The following is a 25,194-nucleotide window of genomic DNA, read 5'->3' as shown; positions in this document are numbered from 1 at the left end:
GATGCTAATAGTTTCAGTTGGTCCTCACACAGACCTCACCACTGGAGCCCTTTGTTGGAAGTGAAGTTTATGGTAATAACAGGATCAGAACCCAACACTCTGACCCTGGGGTTGCTTTGGTACTAACTTTTTTCCCTGTGTTTCTATCCATCTTCTGTGAAATTACTCTATTTTGTCTTCCTCTTCAGCTTTCCTTTTTTTCTTTTTTTATTAAATTTTTATTAGCTTTCCTTGATTCTGAACCAAAACTTTCCTCCTGAGCCTTTTTTGCAGCCTCTAGCACACTGCCCTATAAACCTTCAACACCCAACCATGCCTACAGATCCACTATTGCTATAACTCTGACCCCTTATAGTTCTGAATATATCAGATGACATTGAGTAATGCTTCCTGTTGAGTCATCTGGTAAACCATTTACATGTTCTAAAGCATAGATGAGGCAGCCTTGGGGAAAAAGGTCAATATTTAGAGGTGTATGGTAGGGAGTGGGAGTAGATTGAAGGAGGGCTAGAAAGATCCTGAACAAAGAAGCAGGTACTATAGTAATCAAGACTTTGGCTCTAGACTTCCTAGTCCTTACAGAAGGTGAGATAATGTGAGAGCCAGTGAGCTTAGCAATATCCTAAAAGATGAAAGTACAAGGTTGGCAGGAAGGACAGGATGAAAGGATAAATCTATTAAACCTTGAAAGGAGATCTACTGATTTCCAGTCATTATTAAAGGCACATAAGAACAGAGGGTCTACAGCCTTAGGGCTCATAGGGCTCATCCAGTTTAGTACCCCCACATTTGTAAAAGGAGAGGTAAAACCCTCAACAAAACCTACCCACTCCCAGAATTTAACAAATAAAAGTATAGAACACCTAGTTAAATTTGAGCTTTAGGTAAACAACAAACAGTTTTTTTTAAATTGTCTGTCCTATATTTTATCTATTTTATATGGCAACCCTACCTCTCTCCACAAAGGTTACTTATTCAGTTAGCAACAGACCCAGAACTAGAATTTTGGTGTTCTGTCTTTCAGGAGTACAAGAATGAATGCCTTTGCTAGGAGTCCCTCACCACACCTGAGAGGTTAAGGCTAATCCACTACCCCTGCTTATTGATCCTTGTACCGTCATAAGAAACTTGATTTATAAAAAAGAAGAAAATCCATTAAAGGGGCTCTTTACCTTTTTAATTATGACATATCCAGCATTGGTTTGGGGATCTGTGTCAACCCCCAGTTGTCCATCACTGTCTCCCTGTATAATACGGTATAGGATTTTAGAACTCCCAGTGAATGGCTCATCAGCATCTGTGGCCTGGATGGTCAAGATGGTGGACCCAACAGCTGTGTCTTCAGCAAGGGTTAAGATTCCATACTAAGAAAAAAATAGGGGAAGGAGATGAGAATGTCCATTGTCATCAAACATAATTGCCAAGGGGCAAATCTGTCTCTTTGGATTCACAATGAACACAAATCATAGTTTGCATTAATACTTACCAAGCATGTTTTCTTACCTATAAATATGTGGCCATTGATTTTTGACATCAGTCATCCTCATAGACTGATATCCATTGCACCAAGAAACATGTCTCAGGGAGTTATTGGTAGGATTTTAATACAGATTCCCCTTCTCATATCCAATATGTTTATTAACTACAATTATTATACTAGTGATGATATAAATCAATAGCTACTATGTACTGAGTACCTAAATTGCAGCAGACACTTCACATATATATTCTTTTAGTTAATCTGTAACCCACCAAGGAAAAGAGGTTAAGAGCCTGAACTTTGGAATCAAACAGCCTGGGGATGAACCCTCAGCTTGCCACTTAGTAGCTGGGTGACCTGAAATAAGTCACCTCGTTTCCTCAAGTCTCAGTTTCATCATCTGTCAATGGAAATAATAGCAATACAACCAACATCCTGTTCGCTGTGATGATTGAGAGTGGTAAAGCATGTAACCCCCCCTGAATGCCTGGCACATGATAAGGACTCAGGAAAGATAAGCAACAAAGCACCGTATCAAGTCATCTCCATTTGGCAGGAAAGCAAAGGATTAGAGAAGTAAACCCCAGCCAAGAGTTCGCAACTAGTGAGTCTGAGAATTGGAACTCAGGTCCATGCTGGTACAACTCCAAAGCCTGTGTTCTTGCTCATTGGCCCACACCAACCCCCACCACTGCACTGAAAATCCCCCAGATTATCTCTGTTGGCATCATGATCTTAAAGATGCTACCAGGCAGAGCCCGGAGGGAGGCCTGAAGCAATGACAGATGCCTACCTGCTCTCTCTAAGGCCCAATTTGCTTTCCAGCTCCCAAAGCAGGATATTCTTATCCTCAGTGTAAAACCACCATCTTGATGGAACTTGAGAAAACCACAAGCCAAGAAAGGGCTCATGGAGACTGAGAAGCAATGGGCTCTTTATCTCATGTCTGAGGGGCCCCAGAGCCTGCAACCCCTTACGTTCAGTCACACCTCTTGCTGCCCAAACCCTATCATAAATCAATTCCTTTTCTTTGTCACAGCTTTGTCCCTATTTTCATTTATAATCATCATCACAAGGCTCTGGGCTGTCCCTTAAATGACTTCAAACATGACATAACAATCTAGTCAAATGGGTTTCTCTCTGCTCCAGAAGAAATAGAGACTTCCCTTTTAAGGGAAGCTATGGTAAAACCACCCCAAGTTTTAAGCCCACATCAAAATAAGTGAATGTTTTTCTTGATGTTCTCTCAACTGATCTTTTTTCTCCTGCTCTTTCTGCCCAATTTTCCTAATTCTTGCAAATGTCTTAAGCACATTCTTCTTTGGCTTAACCGAGAGGTCAGTTTTTCCTCTCTCTTTCTCTTACCCAGTTATTACAAAAAGAGTTTAAATCACCAGTATTCCAAATATTAAGTTTTTGACTGAAAATGCTTGTTTGAGACGTAGTGGTAATCCATTCACTGTCACATATTATATAAGGACAAAATGCAAGTAGCCATTCAATTCCTTTAAATCTGACAAAGATGGTCATTGCAGCTTTTAAGCAAGCCCTTGGAAGAAATGAGCCATTGGTAGAAGTTTATAAGCAGATGTTCCCAGATACTCTAACAGTGAATTCTGTTGTTCCCTGAAGATTTCTACTGAAGATGGTATCTGGGTTTGTCACCAGTATACTGACTAAAGCTACCTTTAAAGTCTGGAATTTTTCCTAACTACTCACTGTGACTTTATCCCAGAAGTCAGGGTCAAGTAATATGAACAAAGAAAAAACAACAGATGAAAATACTTACATCTGATTTTTCGAAGATGGGGATCTGGTCATTGATATCAATAACATGGATCTGCACATCACAGAGGGTTTTGAAATCTGAAAATCAAAGTCATAGCACATAAACATTCATCAAATATCATGTGTTAAAACGATAAATCTGTAAGAAATACATTGGCAAGGGGAGTGACAGTCACAGTCACAATTCTGCCATGGACATGCAGTGTTTGTGGGGGACAGGATTCTCTGCCCCCCACCTGCTCCCCACAAGCAGGTCAGCAAGAGGAGGCCGGAAAATCTCTAATAGAAGCTTCCCTGGGCATCTGCCCCTTCCTAGGTAAGGCTTGTTCCTCATCAAGACTGGTTAGGTTTTTTTGTTTGTTTTTTGTTTTTGTTTTTCCCATGAAGCAACCTCTTTTTTCTAACTAGTGAAACTTATGTAGCCTTCAGAACCTAATGCAAAACTGCCTTTCCAGAAAGCCTTCCCTGAGTCTCCCAGCCAGCTGTCTTTCCTTCTCTGAATACTTCCAGCCCTTACCATGCTGCATCTCCTCTGTCCTATACACTGGGAAAGTCGGGTGCCTATTCCTCCAAATTCTTCCAAATACAGTTAGCCCCCTTCAAGAGGCCTGGCTACTCATACGGTGGGAGGCAAGAGAAGGTCAGAAGGAGCTCATAGAAAATGACACCATCTTTGAGGGGTGAGTTTGCCAATTCAAAGATCTAGTCCAAGACAGCAGGTTCAAGCTAGGTCCAAGATGAGCATAGAATACAGGTGGGGATGGGGTGTCCAGGGAAATATCCAGAATGAGAAACAACATGACAGGTTCTTTGTTGGGGTCACCGTGGCTCTAAGTCATGATATACTGTGTTGTATAATAGCTAAGACTCCGGGCTCAGGAGTCCCACTGTTGAATTCTGACTCTGCCACTTACCAGATATCTGAGAACTTATCAGATTGTGTGTCATTTGAGTTCTCTGTGCCTTAGTTAGTCTTTCTATAAAATGTAGATAACAACAGAACTGGGGTTCTTGTTATAATACAAATTGTCAGCACTCTGTGTACCAGGCACTGTATTAAGTGCTTTACTAGCATTACTCATTGCATTGTCATACGAGTTCCATGACTTAGGCACTATGATCATCTTCATTTCGTTCATGAATGAGGACACACAGCATAGAGAAGTTAGGTAACTTGACCGAGGTCACACAACTAACTAGTGGTCAAGCCAGAATTCAAATCTACCTGCTGCCTTTGCCCTCTCTGTCCACTCTCCACCCTTCCACCCCACTCCATGTCCCTGGAGGCTGACCCAAGTAACTGCATCTGGACATCCTGGCTGCTGCCAATGGCAGCTCTGATCAGGAGATGGGAGGAGGGGCAGGAAGAGAGAGGTTGGGGGTAGTTTCCCCCAGCAGCCTCTTCTGCAGGCAAAAGTAGAGGGCATGTTCCTTTGGGGAATGCTCCTTTGATTGCCCCTTCACACCTCAGTGGAGGGAGGCTGTCCTTTGCACTTCATACCTCCATTTGGTTTCCCTTAACCCTGCCCACAACCTTTACAAATCCCTTCTTTAAACTCTTCTTGGTTATTCCTTTTGAGGAACTGCTTCCTGCTGGGATCTTGACAGATGCACTCAGGGAGTCTAACTCCAGAGATGGTGTCCAATGCACCAGACAGGCAGCCAGGCAGGCTTGTGATCTGGTTGAATTATAATAGTGGATGCTGATTAAAGCAAAGATCAGTCCTCAGAACAAGAATGACTAACAAGGGTCAGGGTGGGGTTGGGAGTTGGGGGAGGTTTCCAGGACCTGAACTCATTGGCTCCTTGCTCTGCACAAAACTCACTTGGGGAGGGATGCCTGGGTGGCTCAGTCGGCTGAGCGGCTGGCTGCCTTCAGCTTGGCTCATGATCCCAGAGTCTTGGGATCGAGTCCTACATTGGGCTCCTTGCTCTGCAGGGAGCTTGCTTCTCCTTCTGCATCTGCCTGCCACTCTGCCTACCTGTGCTCTCTGTCTCTCTGACAAATAAATAAAATCTTAAAAAACAAACAAACAAACAAAAAAACCTCATTTGGGGAAAAACAAAACAAAACAAAAACTCACTTGGGTAAGTTGTGTGGCCTCCTGGGTAGCAAGCCCTCCCTGATTTTATGTAAAACTGTATTAATTAAGCCCAGTCTCTAGGCTATAACATTCAACAACTGAATGTTGAATTCTTTCTGCACACTTATATATTTATGTGTAAATCTATTTGCTCCCTATTTTCTATAAAAATACTCACAAACATAGACAATTTGTAATCTGATTTCCACCTTATGCTCTTAGAGCCTCACCTTACTTCATGTCTCCATGCATTTGCAGATAGAATTTCTTCTCCTCCATAAGCCCTGCACTATTTTGTAACACATCATATTCATCCCCCAAAATTCAGCTCAATGACACCTCTTCCAGAAAGCCTGACCTCTCTCCCTCTACTGAGTCCCTCATTTCCTTCTACATGTTTTTTGTAATTTATTTACTCACATGCCCATCTCCTTTTTACAATGAATGCTCCTTGAGGAAAACCCCTGGGTCTTATTCACCTGTGTATCTTCAATAGCTTGAATGGTGTCTCATGTAAGGTAAGTGCTCAGTAACTGTTTGCTGAAAGAATGGTTGGCTAATGGGGTGCCTGGATGGCTCAGTGAGTTAAAGCCTCTGCTTTTGGCTCAGGTCATGATCCCGGGGTCCTGGGATCGAGCCCCACATTGGGCTCTCCGCTCTGCGGGGAGCCTGCTTCCTTCTCTCTCTCTGCCTGCTGTGATCTCTGTCAAATAAATAAATAAAATCTTAAAATAAAAAAAGAATGGTTGGCTATGGTGTGAAATTTTCATTCATCATAAGAGGGGATGACTTATACTCACTTCTGTTGTACCTCTTAACAAAATTCTAGATATATTGGGCTCTCACTATTTGCCAAATTACTAACTTCCCAAGTCTGTACTGGGAGCCTGTTAAAACTCAGTTCTCTTCAGTATGTCAACATCTATGCGAAGGGGGAAATGGGAGGAGTGGTGTGAAATGATGCTCTTTTCTTCTTCATACCTGTATAATCTGTGACTCCCAGCACAACGATTACTGAACTATTTGGTCATCTAAGAGTGGGTGCTTGTTAACTCAAAGAAAGATTCTTAACCTAGGAGTGTGTGCATCCCTAAAATCAATCTGGCTCTAAATACATGTGTTTTTGCATGTCTGTGTACAACTGTCCTAACGAATACACAGTGTTCATTAGATCTTCAAAGGGTCTTGTGACCCAACAAAGATTAAGAAACACTTGTTTTGAAATTGTATAGAAGTCATGGCCAGCTGAGAGCTGATAGAAGACAGAACTTCCCCAAAGATGCATTTCTCCTCCACTCTCAAATAATAGGGTCCTTAGAGTCCAAAAGAGAGAATTGGAAAACGCAATTAATATTCTGTTTCGTGATCACAGCAGCCATGAGAATGGGCTTTGCCAACCTCCAACAACAGGGAACTTAATTGACAGTGCCCCCCCCACCCCACCCCATACTGTACCCTAAAATCCAGCAGCATATTTGCAAGGAGGCCTTCTTCCCATGGCTTGCCCCCAGCCAGTGTCTGAGCAAGGCAGGCAGGCCAAGACAGGCATGTTCTAGGAGATCAGAGATTCCTTTGATGGACAACTTTGGACTTCCCAGTGACCTTGGCCAATTTTTTTTTAACTCTTAGTGGTCTGTTGTTCTCCCACCAGCCTTCCTTCACTGAGGCTTAGGCTTATACCATGGTCTGATGGTTCCCCCAGCCCTCTCCAGACACCACCCCCCATTTTTTTTCTCATGGGTCTTTCCCCTAATAAAATCCTTATACATTTAATCCCCTCTTGGCATCTGCTTCTCCGAGGACTGGAACCAACACAATAATGTTGCCTGAGCTATAAGTCTGACCTCTACCATGTTGGACCCAGTGCCTCTGCGCTCCATGTGTGTCTTACAAAGGAAGCAAGAGCTCTCAGATGGCATCCTGTAATATAGCCCAGCACCAGGGCAGCCTAACAAAGCACAACTAGAAGGACAACAAGGATCTCCACTTTTGACAGCAAATGTGACACTAACCTTTGTCAGCCACTTCTACCGTCAGATTGTACTGTGGAGTGTCTTGCTTCTTCAAGGACTGTGCAGCTAACTGGAACACTCCTGAGTAGGTTTGGACCAGGAAGAGTCCTTCCTTGGGAAATTTGGGGATTTGATCCACAATTCTATATCCTAAAATACTATTGACAGTGTTTTCTTCATCCTCGTCGTGGGCAATAAAAGTCCCAATATTGCTCCCTGTGGAGAAAGAATAGAAGGAATCCATCCATTATAGATTCTATGTAATCCACTGTATTCAAAAGGGTTTCACTGGATAAGCATGTCCCTAGAAAGTGCTGAATCACTCAAGTTCTTACATTTATTTGGTTCTTCTCTTTCCATAATGTAGTGTGTTGAGCAGTATATTATTAGTCTGATAGGACCAGCATAACAAAGTACTATAGATTGGGTAGATTTCACAACATAAATAAATTTTCTCACAGTTTTTGAAGGCTAAAGGTCTAAGATCAAGAGGTCGGCTTGTAGATGGCTGTCTTCCTGTGTCTTCACATGATCATTCCTCTATATGTGTCCAGTCCAGATTTTCTCTTCTTAGAGGGACACTAGTCATATTGGATTAAAGCCTTTACTAGTGACAGTATTTTAAATTACCACCTCTTTAAAGACCCTAACTCTCAATAATAGTCCCCCTTTGAGGTACTGAGGGTGAGGATTTCACCATATGCATTTTAGGGGGGGACACAATTCAGCCCATAACAAATAGCATCTTACAAAAATTCATGTCCACCTGGAACCTCAAATGTGACCTTATTTGGAAATAAAGTCTCTACAGATGTAATTCATTAAGGATCTTGAGATGAAAGCATCCTGGATTTAGGGTAGGCCTAAATCTAGAGAGTGATGTTCTTATTAGAAGAAGAGATGACACAAGACATACATAGAGGAAGTGGCCACATGAAGGAGGAGGCAGAAACCAGAGTTATGCCATAAGCAGCCAAGAAATGCCAGGAGCCACCAGGATCTGGAAGAGGCTGGGAAGAATTCTCTACTAGATTTTAGATTTCCAGCCTCCAGAACTATGAGAGAATACATTTCTGTTGTTTGAAGCCAAGTTTGTGGTGATTTGTTACAGCCATCCTTGGACACTGACAGACAAGACAATTGGTGTTAGATGAGGAAAATCCAACTGTGGCTTGCTTCTAAGCAGCTGTATGCTACAACTGCAGAGATGACCCTACCCAGAAGATGACACAGGGCAAAGAACAAGCATACATCCCCCGCCTGCAGTGGTCTATGGCCCTATGTGTTTTATCCCTGTGAGTGTTTCGGTCTAGGGAGTTCCAGAAGGCAGAGGATATGACTCACAGCTCCTTCCAGTTCTGGGTGAGTTGTAATAGGTTCTGGATCATCTTGCTCTGTGAAATGACAATTGTGGTTTTCCAAAAGGGAGCAAAAATCCCATCGTGGGGCTAAAACGTGAATATATCCCAGTTGTGGATTTAGGTTTCATCCCTTCCCCAATTTGCATTCACTACCTTACATGGAAATTTGGAGGCATTGTCTTTTTTTTTTTTTTTTTTTTTTTTTTTTTTTTGAGGGTGGAGGTAAGAAAGTGCCTGTGTTATGTCTGTAATGGAGCTGGACCCATATAGAGGTGTCCTGTGGGCTGGGGAGGGAGCATAATAGTCAACAGGACACAGGTGAATATTTATCTAACAGAGTAGCAGCTGCTCTTGCTGAATCCACTACAACCACGTCACCTTGTGGCATGCACCTGCCCTTAAGTGTCTGTGTTGGGATCAAAGAGTATCTTACTAAATTCTGTGATCCTTTGGAGTCAGAGCAGCCCTGCTATGGACCTTTCCTCTCAGCAAGTGAGTTTGACACAGAGGAAACCGTTCTTCTCCCACTCCGCAGGAAAATTTCCGTTGTCAGAGGCACCATGAAGACTGTTGACATCAGTGACCAGGGAAACTCCAGGGGAGGCTGCCTCCCATGGGAGCAGAGAACTTTTTTGGATGGGCCAGAAGTAAAAGGAGGGCCAGGTCTCTGAGGGACAAAGGCCGGGAATGAATGGCAACCCAAACTGACTCAGAGGTATTTACAGCATCCCTTGGGGCACTCAGAAATACTTTCAGGAGGTGGGGTTTTTATGAGAAGCTAAATTTTCTGTATGAACACATAGGATTTGGTAACAAGTGGAATTTCAGAATTAGTATCAGCACTGCTAAAACTTGGGAACACAAGTCCCACAGGTTCTGGCTAATAAAAGACACCAAAGAGGAGAATGTCAACACACTAGGGAATAACTTAGTATTTTATTGAGCTACACAGTAAGCCCCCAAAGGACAGGGACATGGTTTTGTACTTCTTTTAGGCTAAATATAAAGAATAAATTCAATCTCTGTTGATTTATGAGAATTCCTGGTCCATTAAGCCTACAATTCGACACTTGGTGAGATAATGTCACAAAATAAATTCTCACCTTTAGAGAGGCAAATAGCTCTCCGGGACCCTAAACAATTTATCCTACCACAATGACTTCCTCACCAGTCTCAGAAAACTAGTACTATCCTCTCTTCTAAAATGGTTCCCAGTGACCCCCCACAAATTGATTCCTTGGTGTAACCCTCTCTGTCTGAGTGTGGGCTAGGCTTAGTGACTTACTTCTAATCAATGGAATATGGTAAAAGTGATGGATGCCTCTTCAGAGATTAGGTTATAAAAATACTGCCTTTTACCTTGCTCACCATTTTTCAAGATCTCTCTGCCAGCCCCCTACTCCCACCAAGCTCTCCCTCTGAATCAAAGGTATGCAACTGAGCTGCCCTCTGATTCCTGACTCCCAGATGCTCTCATATAATAAATGTTTTTTGAAGCTACAACATTTGGTTTGCTATGCAATAATAGATAACAAATATACCAAATGTTAGGCCCTGTACACAGAGGGTTGAGGGATCATCTGGGAAGTTCTTCAATTCTGCCTTCATTCAGCATCATAGACCAGAAATTTGGGAGGTTTTCAAAAAGGGTGATGCCACAAGTATTTCTTGGCTATTGTCACTCACTCCATTGTTACACAACATCACTGTCAGAAGATTCTTCCTTGTAATTAACTAAAATCCTTCAAGCTGTCATGTAACCTTTCCTGTTGCTGTGAGCATTAGAATAAATGAAAAAGACAGGCCCTAAGCAGAACACATTGACAACAGGTCACCTCTATAGGACTCCTGACAGCAAGAAAGCAAAACAAAATAAAACATGCACATGGAGGGGCACCTGGGTGGCTCAGTGGGTCAAGCCTCTTCCTTCAGCTCATGTCATGATCCCAGGGTCCTGGGATTGAGCCCCGCATCAGGCTCTCCGCTCAGCAGGGAGCCTACCTCCATGTCTCTCTCTGCCTGCCTCTCTGTCTACTTATGATCTCTGTCTGTCAAATAAATAAATAAAATCTTTAAAAACAAACAAACAAACAAACAAAAAAATGCACATTGAGCAAACAAGCCACAGGAGCAGGTGCAATCAGAACGGCATCTACTGTGTCAAAAATGTATAGTAAGAAGAGTAGAATGATCAAAAGAAAATGATGAGAATGTCCACAAGGCATGGGAGGAAGGATCTACTCAGAAGGACAGCAGAGCCCGAGGAGTGGCTCTCATAGTAGCTACCATGTGACACCCAACAAAGCAGGTCAAAAAGACTTGCAAGGACAAAAAGAGGTAGGACTCGAACTTCGTCAATTACCTTCCTGAGCTATTATTTGATTCCTAGAGAAGGAAGATCAAGGGTCAAAAGTCAACTTGCATTTTTGGTGCTTGCTTACTGCAGAGTATCTGACATTGGATATCAATACTTATCTGAATTATTTAGCAAATTTGATGAGATTTTATCTGTTCCTGAGATTGTTAGAAGGCAAATAAGAATCTACGGGGAAACGTTGCAAGTGAGATAACCTTATATATGTATACAAGATACTGGCATAAGTGGTTATGGTGCCAGTGGTAGTGGTAAGGGTGTAGAAGTAATAGTAGTACTAGTACTAGTAACAATAATAGTAGTGGGAGTAATGATGGACACAGTGGTGGTAGTAGTTTCAAAAGCTCCAATTTAAGAACACTTCCCAGATATATTTTTTAGCCGAAATACTGTACCTGTGTGATTCCAAGAGTGCATTCAAATCTCTCTGCTGTGCCAGATATGCACAGATGATCCCTGATCACACTTACCTCCCTATCTTTTACCTGGTAGAGACAAGAAGGGGATTGAAGAGGTAACATATAGAGGACAGTCCATATGCTTTGTCCATGGCTTTGAGCAGCAGCCATTTCTTACCTATAATTTCATTCTCCTGGACCTCAAATACGGTCACTGCAGATGGACATGTAGGTGGGTTATCATTAATGTCCTTAACTTTCACACGAATTTCCAGCGGTACCGAAAGCAATCTTCCACCCTCATCCATTGCTGTAGCGTAAAAAACATACTACAACAGGAAGATCAGTGTTAAGACAGGACTCCTCCATCATCCTCGTTAAAAGGCAGAGAAAACAGTTATTTAATCTACCCCTTTATTTTCAATTTACTTCGAACTGGGAAACAAGATAAAATGGGTCAGGTCTGCGGGGTGCTCTCTTATCTTTGAGAGCAATCATGTGCTGGAGTTCAGAACACAGTTTGGGGTTTTTGTTGTCATTTTTAAGTAAAATCAATTCTTCCCTGAGATGTCCATGGGCACAGGAGTCTTGGCTTTGTTGGCTGTGAAACTCTTCCCAGACTTACTCACCGAATCCTTTTCTTCTCGGTCCAAGGGCTGAGTCACATAAATGCCTCCTTCCTCGTCAATTGAAAATGGGAATTTGGGCCCCTTCTCCTTGCCAGTTAGGGAGTATCGTGCACCTGGCTCATTCCACTGCACCTATAAGGCCCACAGTGAGTGGTCAGGAGAGACATATCAGGACCAAGAGAACTGGAAAGGAAGAAACACTTTTCTGGTTCTCAATTCAAAATTTCCAAAAATCTTATTTGTATGTCTGTGGTTTTCTATAACTACTTCATATTCAACTAAAATAAGCCTCTTCTTCTTCTTCTTTTACCAAGTTATAGTACTCAAAAAAATCATACAGGAGTATTTTTCTTCTCTAAAGAAATTCCTTGTGAACCCTCTAATGGGGCTGTGGGTTGTTCTTTTGGAAGTCTGACTGTGGAGCCTTCCTATCCATGAAACAAAATGTAATTTGCAGCTGCTACTCTCTGAGAACAAAGTCAAGATGTACGACAAGCTCCTGAAACTCCCCAGTGAGGATGTTCAGAACAACAGGAGACACTCTAACCTTGTCTCCATGCCATGATTTAAGCAAGACAAATCGTACCTAAGGAAAGTGCATCCCTCCCCTGAATATTTAGTCTTAAAGACTTCAGAGATAAGAATAATTGCCAACCCCTAGTGTTGTTTGTAAACAACTTGGCAAAAAAATAAGTAAACTCAATAGTAAGATCAGTCCACTTGCTAGAGACAGTAGCACAGCCTCTATGATACTCTAATACTAATAACAACACCTATTGGGGGCTTGCCACAAGCCAGATACAATTCTAAACACCTTTAAGTATTATCTCATTAAATTCTCAAAGACCCGGTGAAGTAGAGTGATATACCCATTTTATGACTGAGAAACCTAGGCCACAATGTTTCAGTGACTCGCCCAAGCACTACAACTATCTGAATGAACTATTCTCTTAGACCAGCTCAGGAAGGGCATCGAGGAGCCACCCTGGTCCCTTGTTAGTTATTTAAGCACCACCTTCTGTCCAAGCCAAAGACTGTGTTCTTGCTTCTAAGGGAGTTCCCTTGTATCCTAAAAATTCAGTCAGACTTCTTTTCTCTTGAGCTGTCCCCCTCCATTCTTCTTCTCAGGATTCAAGAAACCCAAAGCACTTTCCCCCAGGCCTAAGTATCAAGTGTAGCACCTTAGTATTTCTCTACTTCAAGAGCCTTGAGAGCAAATAAGTATGTTTGTTCTTTTTAGCATTTATTAGTCCTTCTGGTCATAACCTAAATAATAAATAAGACTTTAGTAAAGGCTTAAGTCTGAAATTCTCATGACACATTTTCTTAGCTGGTAAAGCAGAATACCTCTTGCTTTCATTCTTCCCCCCGACCCATGCCATTAAAGTGAAGTTGATGAATTCAACATTTCAATAATTAAAAATCCTTTTAAGATAGACAATAGATATGATGGGATGGGCCATTCCAGTGCCACCTTAACAACATCACCCATTCAGAAAAACGTTAGGGGAACTACAAACTGAGACTCATAACATTGATACATTTTATCTACTTTCACAGATATTATCTCTGAGTTAATCTCCACATCAACCAGAGAGGTGCTGTTATCCCTATTTTATTGATGAGAAGTTGGGTCTTAGAAGAGATAATAGCTTATTTATGATCAATCATTAAAATAATGGAGCAGGCACATGGTTTTGGTCATCTGCTTCTAAATCAGTGCTCTTTCACTAACCCACAGTTTTCATGTCAAGGAGCTTCCTGATCTTCCAGAAGAGATAAGATCTGGGTGAAGCCAAGAATGGATTTCCAGGATCGAAGGTAGGAGGGCACCCCCGGTAAGAGCTCCTACCATGGAGGTGGGAAGAGGGAGACATGTGAATGAAAAGGAGGGACACATAAGAGGTGGAGTTGTGGGAGGATGGTACCAAGAGTACAGGTTGCCTACTTGACTCCTGCTCTTAGCCAGTCATGTCTGTCCTTCAGTCTATGATCTGATGTGTCTACTGGATAAAGTTTTCTCACAAGAATAAGACACAACCTTTCAAAAATATTTACAAACTCCTATTCAAATCATATATATGTACATATATACATATATGTACAATATATGTACAATATGTATACATATGTACATACCTTGTACACCATATACAACCCACTCCAGTGCAGCCATATCCTACACTACTGACTATACTATATTACTAACAGTAAACAAATATTAGTGGTATTTACTTGGAAGGGGAAGGGGAGTGAAGTTCTCTTTTAAAGTTTGTACATGCAGACACGAGTGTGCACGTGTGTGTATGTATCTGAACCCAGGCTGGTAAAGACCAGAGTTTACCCATGATAATAAACTAATAAACTCCAGAGTCTTGGGGCCAGAGACTTTGTCTACTTCGTTTGTTTTATAATTATACTATGTAAATGTACCAAATAAATATATCACTGAAGACCATGAGAGTGGACCTCCACAAAGTAAGGCCATTTATCTAGTGAGCTCAAAGCACTCCTTGGGCACTACCTGAGTGATTTTGATGGGGTGAGGATCAGTTGAGTTTTCTACAATCTCCACAGGTTCTGGTGCTTTCCAAATATTCTCATTCACTATTATATCCACGGATGTGCTGTCACTGAAAGAATTCTCATTCTGGCCTCCCATGTCCTTCACTGAGACCACCAAACTGTAGGAAGGATTCTTCGATGGATCCAATTCCCGGGATCCTATGGGAAGTAGGAAAGAAGAAAAAAGGAAACATCTCCAAAGGTAACACAGATCTGGGTTCCTTTTTCTGACTCAGACAGTCCCATGAGGGCATCACTCAACTTACCGTCTACGGTAAGTGAAATTCCTCCCGTTTTGTTGTTGATCTGAAAGTACATGATGTTGTTGATCATGGGAAGCTGGATGACAATTTCATAAAGAAGCTGACCATTGGGAGTGGCTGGATCATCAGGGTCTGTAGCATTGACATACATGAAGGGTTTTCCTGTTAAACAAAATATCCCCAGAGCGGGAAAAAGATGTTAATTGAAATCCAGACCAACCATAGACACTTTTATCTTCTAAGAGGCAGAGATGGAATGGGGGAATTTATACTAGTGGGGAGATAAATCTTTATTTGACTTCCTTCCATTAAGATGGGGCTTCTCGAAGTATGGTCCAGGGACTTGTAGGCGTCTTTGAGATTATTTTTAGCTTTGATGGAGTCAAAATTCATGCATGTGTAAAAGATCCACTGCAGCACAATATAATTCAATGAATTTTAACATAAAGGAGTTATCCAAAAAAGGCATTGATATAGTTTCAGATTTCACATTGTCACCAGCTTTTAAGAACTTCTTAAGTTCTGGTATAGTATCAAAGAATATCCACAGTTATGTGAAAATGCTATTACGATACTCCTCCCTTTTCCAACTGCCTATCTATGTGAGGCCAGTTTTGCCTCATATGCTTCAACCCAAACAGCAATATGACAACAGAATGGATGAAGAAAAAGATACAAGAATCCAATTGTTCTTAGCTAATTACTCTAGTCATTAAAGAGATGTGCAAAGATTAAAACAAAGCCATTCTTAATCATTCTTTTTGTCTTTGAAAATATTTATTTTTCACTAAAATGTGCTTATTATTACTTACACAAATTAAATTTTTTTAATTCTAATGAGGTATTGGTAAACATAATCAGTGATGTGCTAGAGTCAGCTCATGACAGCCAAAGGCTGAATTTCCAGAAATTTTTGTGAGCCAATTATTAACACCATTGGTAGCTAAATAAGCCATGGTGGCAATATTTATACCACAGAAATTGGACAATCCTACAGACAGGGCTTTTCTCCTCAGAGAGACAGCTATTAAACATTTACCAGCATATCACTGGATAGAACCCATATATTTTTTTAAAGTTCTTTGAAGTTATTAATAATTTTTAAAAGAACACAGGAGCCCTGAGACCAAAAGTTTTGGAACCACTGATCTAGAAGAGCCTATTAGTAAAGAGAGAAAGGGTAAGACTTGAAAGATTCTTATTTAGCAGAATTCATAAGTGAGTCTGTGGTTGTAAGTTCAGGAACAAAGATGCTCTACATAATAAAGTAGAAGGAATTATCTTCCTGAGTTACTGGAAGTGGGCATTGAAGAGCGAGAGAGAGAAGATTAAGTAACATAGAAGGAAATTTGACAGTGAGTTGGTAGAAATGGCCAAGAGCATTTCTGAGAACTCCAAAGTCTGATATTCACATTTATTTTCTTCATATTCGTATTATAACATAATGCTCCTTCATCTCCCCAAATCTTCAATAGAGTCACATACCTATGGTTTTTATGGAAAAGGGTAGAAGCAAAGTGAAGGGATGAGCTGTAAGTAGGAGTTGTAAGTAAGAGAAGAAAAGGAACTGGGAGCCCAAAGTGACCAGGAGCATGAAGATTTCTGAGAGAATTTTGGAGAGTGAGCTCACCTTTCCAGAGTATTCTTGAGTGTCCTAGAGCTCTAAGGTATTCTAAAGCTCATTCTAGAATCATAGTTCTTAACTGGGGTGATTTCTCCCCCCAGGTGACATTTGGCAATGTCTGAAGGCATTTTTGTTGTTGCATCTGGTAAGTAGATGTCAGGGAATTTGTTAAAAACCCTACAATGCACAGAACAGCCCCTGACAAAAAGAGACTTACCGGTCCCAAGATGTCAATAGGGCCAAAGCTGAGAAACCATGTCTTAGAGCAATGAGGATAATAACTCCTAGGGGACTGCCATTAAATTTAAGTATGACAGGAAGTGCTAAATGAGTGATGCTGCAGCTTTTAGCCACACAGATCTGCTCTTCTGCCTGAAATCCTTCCACCTTTCCATACATAGCTCCAGACTCCTGTCTTTTACCTGGACGAGAATTCTGTCTGACTGAGCCTTCATACTTTTGCTGGAGAAACATGGGTCGATTGTCATTGATGTCCTTCACTTCTATGGTGATGGGAACTGGGCCCTCCACTGTAGCTCCTTGAGCATCCAGGGTTGAGACCTGGTGTAGAAAGGAAAAGAAAACCACCTATATAAGTCTGAACTTCCTATCACACACCAAAAAGCCAGTTGAAGAAAATTAGAGCCAAAGATCCAATAACCTGGTGACCGTAGGGGAGAAAGACATCCATAAAAGCCCCATTTGGGAGTTACTAAAACAGGGACCCAATCAGTTAAACTCTGCTAATCATGGCTGTGTTTTCCCAGCAGTATGCTAGACACTGGACATGCTTTTTTTCTAAATAGTGAAGTAAGAACATTTTGACTATGGGAGGCTATGGAAGTGCCATGTTCATTTTAGTGGTCAACCTGCAAAGCCAATAGAAGTTACCAGATGGAAAGTTTTGTTTGCTCCTTTTTTTCTACGATTAGCTCCCTACCATTCCTGTGTATTCAGATGAAAAACTAAGGAGGACAAAGAGGGAGAAGTTCTCTTTAGTTAGAGTCTCTGAATGTTGGATATTTCTGCTTCTTGCAAGACCCCCAGGACCTCCATCCCCATACTGATGCTGCTTTCTCTGTAGGTCTAAAGCCCACACAATAGCCACAGGGAGATACCTGACATATCAGAGAAGTGTTGGCTTGGTTTGATCCAAGTGCTTGATCATGGCCATACTTGAACAACCAATGCCATCTGAGGGCTTTGGCGATTCAAATTGGGTTACTCTGATTAAAAACCCTGAAGAAGAGGGTATCTTTGCCATACCCAAAGGGTATCTCTTAATCATTCGTAAAAAAATGGACAAATGAGATTTGCAATGCATGCCATTGATGTCAAGAGAGCTGGATTCTATGAAAGATTCTCAAGGATTCTATGAAAGAGATGAAGGTGCTAGTGATACTTCCAGGACAATGCTAAAGGGTGCCCAGAGAGGTTGGAGTTAGGTTCCTTGGTCTGTTCTCAATTCACCTGGAGTCTGTGGACAGCTCTTGTTTCTCTATCCAAGGCTTTGTTATGATACAGAAGTCCATCTGATTGTATCTGAAATATGCCATCTGTCTCTCCAGTTAGTTTGAAATTCACAGCAGGAGGTTTGGCCTTAAACTGGGAAAAAGCAAAAATCAGATTAGGTTATAAGGAAAAACAATGTTGTGGAATTTGTAGAATGTCACAAATTTCAGGTAATGTTTTCATTTGTATAATCACTAAGTAGGATCTGAGCTTTTAAAGTGATACATTCTAGGGGTACCTGGGTGGCTTAGTCATTTACACATCTCCTTCTGCTTAGGTCATGCTCTTGAGCTGGGATCAAGCCCCACATTGGGCTCCCTGCTCAGGTATTTAACCTCTAAAATATATTTCCCTCAAGAAACAATGTATGGTATAATTTAATTCATTAACAAAAGCCAATTGATGCTTTAAGTTGTAGCTGGAGTTAGATGAGATTTTTCTGAGAATATCTGAGAGCTTTAGCATTGCTGGTTTCTAAGAAACATGAAAAGAAATAACTTTATTGTTAGGATAAAAAATGTCATCTGAGGGGCGCCTGGATGGCTCAGTGGGTTTTAAACCTCTGCCTTCCGCTCAGGTCATGATCTCAGAGTCCTGGGATGGAGCCCTGCATTGGACTATCTGCTCAGCAGGGAGCTTGCTTCCTCCTCTGTCTCTGCCTGCCTCTCTACCTACTTGTGATCTCTGTCTGTCAAATAAATAAAAATCTTTAAAAAATAAAAATTTAAAAAATGTCATCTGATACTTCTAAATATTTTGACAAAGATTAAGACATTTTAATATTAAGGAAAACAATTTAAAAGTGTCTTTAGATGGGATTGGGAGGGAGACAAACCATAAGTGACTCTTAATCTCACTAAACAAACTGAGGGTTGCTGGGGGGAGGGGGGTTGGGAGAAGGGGGGTGGGTTATGGACATTGGGGAGGGTATGTGCTTTGGTGAGTGCTGTGAAGTGTGTAAACCTGGCGATTCACAGACCTGTACTCCTGGGGATAAAAATATATGTTTATAAAAAATAAAACTTTTTTTTTTAAAAAGTGTCTTTAACTTGATAAAATTCTATATGACAATCTCTTAGTTACTTTTTCAGAAGGGAGGAAAATGTCAACAATTACTCATGGAATAATAATATGGTGCTTTTAAGACCACAAGAATAAAACATTCACACAAAATAGAGCAGATGTAAAAGTTAGTTCAACCTCATTAATAATTTTAACACATTTTTATAATTGTTATTAATAAATAAAAATCAATAACAACCAATGTTGTAAAAGATATAAAGAACATATTATTAAAGGAAAGTAAATTAACACAAAGTTCCCTTTGGGAATCACTTGAGGTATAGAATGTAACCTTTGATAGCAAACATCACTAAGCAGAATTTATCCTAAAGAAATATTTTTTCGAACTGTAAACTACATGCTTGTAGTATAAGTAGCCTTATTTATAATACTGGAAAGTTGAAAACTCCTGAATGATCAAAAACTAAAGGTGAAAAAATTATTCCAATACATAAAGTTGATAGAACATTAATTATTAAAATGTTTATTCTATAAATTATGAAGCAGCATAAGAAAAAATGATATTATGGAAAGTAACAAAAGGAGACTATAATAATAAATCTGAACTATGATTGTAATAGTAACAAAAGCATTCATGTCAGTAGGTAAGATATGGTTAGATGGTTATATGGGTAAGATAATAGTTAATGTGTTAAGTGGGTAGAACTGGGTGAATACTTTTTTTGTGTTTGCTTGTTGATATTATATTGTTTATATAATAAATAAAGGTGTTACTATTTTGTGTTTTAAGGATATCATGGGAAAGATGTAATGAGGATCTGAAAAAGAACTTTTCCAGGGGCGCCTGGGTGGCTGAGTGAGTTAAGCCTCTGCCTTCAGCTAGGGTCATGATCCCAGGGTCTTGGGATCAAGCCCCACATTGGTCTCTCTGCTCAGCGGGGAGCCTACTTCCTCCTCTCCCTTTCTCTGCCTGCCTCTCTGCCTTCTTTTGATCTCTGTATGTCAAATAAAAAAATGTTTTAAATAATAATAAATAAATAAATAAATCCTTTACAGGTGCCTGGGTGGCTAAGTGGGTTAAAGCCTCTGTCTTCAGCTCAGGTCACGATCTCAGGGTCCTGGGATCGAGCCCCACATCAGGCTCTCTGCTCAGCGGGGAGCCTGCTTCCCCCTCTCTCTCTCTCTACCTGCTTCTCTGCCTGCTTGTGATCTCTGTCAAATAAATAAATAAAATCTTTTAAAAAAATAAAAAAACTTTTCCTCCATAAAAGCAATGAGAAACTGAAAAATAAATTGTAAATAAATATTAACATTTTCAGAACCTTGGAAATTAACCGAATGCTTGCAAGACTCAAGGAGTATTTATTTAAGAAAATTACAATCAGTAAGAACCAAACATTATGATTACTTTGACTTGCCCTAATTCCATTGTCCTTTCTCAAGATATGCAGAATCCAACAGCTTCACAGCCACAGTACTATGGAGGGGGCAGAAAGGGTTTGGAATTTCCCCAAATCCCCATTCCCAGACAACTGTTATTATCTGACCTATCCAGAGTTCCCTGGAAACACCTACTCAAAGGTCTTGTCTTTATCTGACCTCATAGTTCACTCACTATAGTTTTTCTCTTGGGAAATTTGTCAGAAATAATCATCAGCAATTGTTTAAAATTGCAGTTGCCTGAGGCAGTGATAAAAGTTGACACAAACAAGAAGCTGACCAAAATACTTAAAGAGTTCATCTGGATTGTAAGATAACCCTAGGGGCATTGAAAATCTCCAATATAGGGGTACCTGAGCAGCTTAGTTCGTTAAGCATCCAACTCAGCTCAGGTCATGATCTCAGTGTCCTGAGATTAGACCCCACATCAGGCTCTGAACTCAGAGAGGAGTCTGCTTGAATCTCCCTCTCCCTCTGCCTATCCCCCTGCTTACATTCTCTCTCTATATATATATAAAACAAATAAAACTTTAACAATAATTAAAAATGAGAAAAAAACGAAGATCGAAGTAAATGAAATTGGGAATGTAAAAGGAGACATTGCTACCTACCTTATGGAGCTAAAAAGGATTAATGAGAATATAAGTAATTATTTCCCCACAAATGAGACAACCTCAGTGAAATGGATGAATTCTTAGGCAAGCAGAAACTATCAAAACTGAGTAAAAAATAAATAGGAAATCTGAATAAAACTGTAACAAGAGATTGAATTAGTAATCAAAAAACTTTACACAAAAGAAAGCCCAGTATCAGTTGGCTTTACTGGCAAATTCTACTTAACACATAAAGAAAAATTAATACCAAATCTTCACAAATGTTACCAAAAAGTAAAGGATATGTCCCAATTCACTCTAGGAGGACAGTATCATCCTGATATGCAAATCAGGAGATAACCCAATAAAACTGCAGGCCAATATTTCTTATGAATATAAATGCAAAAATCTTCAACTAGCAAACTGAATCTAGCCACATATAAAAACAATTATATAGCATTACTAAGCACATGAGAAGATATTCAACATCATTAGTCATTAGGGAAATGCAAACCCAAACCGCAAAGACAAAAATAATACTATTTTACCCCCATGAGGATAGCTGTAATTAAAAAACACAGATAAAGGGGAACCTGGGTGGCTCAGTGGTTTAAAGTCTCTGCCTTCGGCTCAAGTCATGATCCCAGGGTCCTGGGATTGAGCCCGACATCAGGCTCTCTGCTTGGCGGGCAGCCTGCTTCTCACCCCCCTACCCCGCCTGCCTCTCTGTCTACTTGCGATCTCTATCAAATAAATAAAATCTTTTTAAAAAACCACAGATAAAAACAAACATTGGCAAGGATGTAGAGAGATCGGAACTTGTAAACAATGCTGGCAAGAATGTAAAATAGTTCAGTTGCTTTGAAGAACAGTTTCACGGTTCTTCAAAAAGTTAAGCATTGAGTTAACTGTGATCCAGCAATTCCACTCCTAGGTATATATCCAAGAGAGTTGAAAACATGTCCTCACAAAAAGTTGTATATGATTGTCCATAATAGCATTATTCAGAATAGCCAGAAATGTCCATCAATTGATAAATGGCTATTCAAAATGTGGTATATTTCCATACAATGGAATATTATTCAGCTACAAAAAGGGAATGAAGTATTAAAACCTGCTATGATATGGATGAACTTTGAAAACATGCTAAGGAAAAGAAACCACACAAAAAGTCCACATGTATGATTCTATTTACATTAAATGTCCAGATAAGCAAATCTACAGGTACTGAAAGTAGATTTGTGTTTGCCAGGGGCGAGGAAGAGAGGAAAATGGGGACTGTTACTCTGAGGCTGATGAAAATGTTCTAGAACCAGATAGTGTTAATGGTTGCACATCTTTGTGGTATATTAAAAATCAATGATTTGTACATTTGAAAAGGTAAACGTTATGATGTATAAGCTAAATCTCATTAGAAAGAGGAAAAAAATGACCTAGCTCAGATTTATATTATGCTATCTTATGATCTGGAAACCCCTAGAATACTGAGCTGGAGTTAGTTGTAAATCCTCAATGAAGGACGTCTGTGGCTGTTTAGTTCTTTTGTTTTGTTTTGTTTTGTTTTTTAAGATCTCTTACTAACCCAAGGACCAGTCTCACAGGGCAATGAGCTGGCTTTGTGTCTCCCAAACTCCAGGCAAGAATACTGGTGCGAAATGAGGGGATCTGTACCACTGCCCCCACCACTGTAAAGAGGAGTTCGAAACACATCTTACCATGGCTGGGTTTGTTGCATCCTCTCCACATACAAAGATGGACAGGGCATGGTGTGTTCTAACCTCAGCTCTGCTGTTAACTTATTTAAGCCTCAGTTTCCCTATCTGTAAAACAAGCAGTTGGTACCAAAAGTCTCCTTGGTCTTTTCTAATGCAGAGATTCTGAGATCTTCATAAGGAAATCCCCTTCATCTCCTACTCCTCTACTCCGACACACTCACCCATAAATAGGAAACATTCAGCCATGGTAACTGGGCTATCATTTCTGGCCAAAAAGAGATAGACTTTGTAAACTGGCCAATGGAAAAAGAACCAAGAAGGAAGAAAAGCAGCCCAAGGGATGGGATCCTTAGAGACTGAAATCATGCTATCCAGCCAGGTACTGTGAGGTTCGTGACTGGGGCATTGTGGTCCTGATTCCGTTCCCTAGAACGTGGACCTGTGCTCACAGAACGCCTACTCGATACTCCCCATCCTCCGTACGTGCTTTTCCCTCTGGCAGCACAGAGCAGGTGTCCATGCGGTGCCTCTGTTGAGCTCCTCTTCTCTCCCTTCCTCACCAAGTGAATTCCTCTCAGACTCCAGAGCTCTTGAAGCATTGGCTATTCCCTCAGTGCATGACTTCCCTGAGTGGAGAGGTCAAGGCCTCTGTAATACACTACAGGGCCAGGTGGACAGAGGCACTCTGGGGCCCCCGGCACTAACCTGGTACCAAATGAAAGAAGGGAATGAGGCGGGGCGCCTGGGTGGCTCAGTGGGTTAAGCCGCTGCCTTCGGCTCAGGTCATGATCTCAGGGTCCTGGGATGGAGTCCCACATTGGGCTCTTTGCTCAGCAGGGTGCCTGCTTCCTCCTCTCTCTCTGCCTGCCTCTCTGCCTACTTGTGATCTCTCTCTGTCAAATAAATAAAATCTTTTTAAAAAAATAATAAAAAAAAAAGGGAATGAGGCAGACTTCAGTCTCTCCTCTGTACACAGAACTGCCCAACAAGACAAACACTTGGCCATTAACTGAAGGCATCCCCCTTAAGAGGTAGTCCAGCAACCCTCCATTGCTCCCACAGTACCTGGGGTGGAGGTCATGGGCACACCCACAAAGGCTCATCAAACCATCTTCAACCATTCCAAGTCCAAGTGGACTTCCCAGCAAACTTCTGGTAAATTCAGGAGTATGTTCTTCTCTCTCCCCATTATATTTCCAGGATTTTTTCAGTGTCCTTGAAAGCTGGGGTATCTTACTCCAATCTACAGGCCACCCCTCAATCTGATGCTTTTCTCAGTTTTCTGACTATGGGAGATAACCACCTCCCAGCATGGTCAACCCATAGACAAGGGCCCAGGGATGGGTTCAGAGGAGCAAGTAAGGAAAAGCTACCATTCCAGGGCTACTCCAAAGAACCTGCTTCTTCCAGTGCTCCAAGCAGCATCCTCGTTGGATAGACAGATAGTCAGATGGCCATTCCACTCCCACCCTAGGGGAGAGGCAGAACCTAGAGGCACCAAGCTCCCCACCCCAGGGATAGGAGCACTCCCCCGAGACACAACTGAAGAAGTCTGAATGAGAATGCCATGCACAACCTCTCACAAGACTGAGGTCACCCATCTCTCTGTTTAACTGAGCTTCTGAAATCATTCTTTATAATGAGATCTGCCATGCCTCTATTTTATTTCCTGCTATACAGTAGATTAAGGAGTAAAGTCCACTGTGAGAGCCTATAAAATCAAGATAACAGTGATCAAGAGGAGCCATTACCTGGAATATGACTTGACTTGCTTCTTGGCCTTCAAAAATAGAGAAGGTCATGGGTTCCAGGGGTCCACTAAACTTCCTCTCTTGGCTATATCCAGTTGTCTGTTTAAAAAAAAAAAAAAAAAAAAGGAAAGATAAAGAGATAATTGGCATACCCGTCCTTATGAATAGACACATGCCTCTTGCTTCCAGGACTGATACAGGAAACACATGATTCTAACCTAGCTCAAAACAATGCAAAATATAGTCAAAACAGGTAGAAAGAGATTTGGGATATTACTGAGCTTCTACGATGTCAAGAGGGCTTGCCACGAGCCTTGTGCTGTTTTTCTCATTCGACCGTTCCAGCAATCACCCTGTGGGGAGAATATTAATGCTCCCATGTTACAAGTGAGGCTCATGGAAGTGAGGTTACTTGCCCAAAATAAATTCTATAAGTGGCTGATGGGGCACACACACACAGGGATCTGACGGAAAAGAAGTTTCTATCTTCCCACAATGCCACTCTGCCTTCTACATACCCAACAGCTTTATATCAGCTCCTTCAATCCCCTCTCCTCTACTCCTGTTAGTTTATAAGAACAT

The 25,194-nt window shown here is 41.1% G+C and overlaps 1 protein-coding gene across 3 annotated transcripts in view; it reads right to left on the bottom strand.

Moving 5' to 3' along the window:
• Window positions 1-25,194, bottom strand: part of CDH17 (cadherin 17) — a 76,711-nt gene that overhangs the window by 28,321 nt on the left and 23,196 nt on the right. For all 3 annotated transcript variants that reach the window (XM_004768565.3, XM_004768566.3, XM_004768569.3), the window contains exons 3-12: window positions 24,613-24,711; window positions 18,049-18,183; window positions 17,001-17,139; window positions 14,958-15,116; window positions 14,651-14,850; window positions 12,127-12,258; window positions 11,676-11,826; window positions 7,365-7,580; window positions 3,270-3,346; window positions 1,173-1,364 (exon numbers count right to left, since the gene is read on the bottom strand). In XM_004768565.3, coding sequence (XP_004768622.1) covers window positions 1,173-1,364; window positions 3,270-3,346; window positions 7,365-7,580; window positions 11,676-11,826; window positions 12,127-12,258; window positions 14,651-14,850; window positions 14,958-15,116; window positions 17,001-17,139; window positions 18,049-18,183; window positions 24,613-24,711 — 1,500 coding nt within the window. The remainder of the gene's footprint in view (window positions 1-1,172; window positions 1,365-3,269; window positions 3,347-7,364; window positions 7,581-11,675; window positions 11,827-12,126; window positions 12,259-14,650; window positions 14,851-14,957; window positions 15,117-17,000; window positions 17,140-18,048; window positions 18,184-24,612; window positions 24,712-25,194) is intronic.

Source organism: Mustela putorius, unplaced genomic scaffold, assembly GCF_011764305.1.
Source record: "Mustela putorius furo isolate JIRA1106 unplaced genomic scaffold, ASM1176430v1.1 tig00000163_pilon_pilon_pilon, whole genome shotgun sequence".
Classification (NCBI taxonomy): domain Eukaryota; kingdom Metazoa; phylum Chordata; class Mammalia; order Carnivora; family Mustelidae; genus Mustela; species Mustela putorius.
Note: the sequence above shows the minus strand (reverse complement) of the source record. Positions and strands in the feature narration are given on the sequence as shown.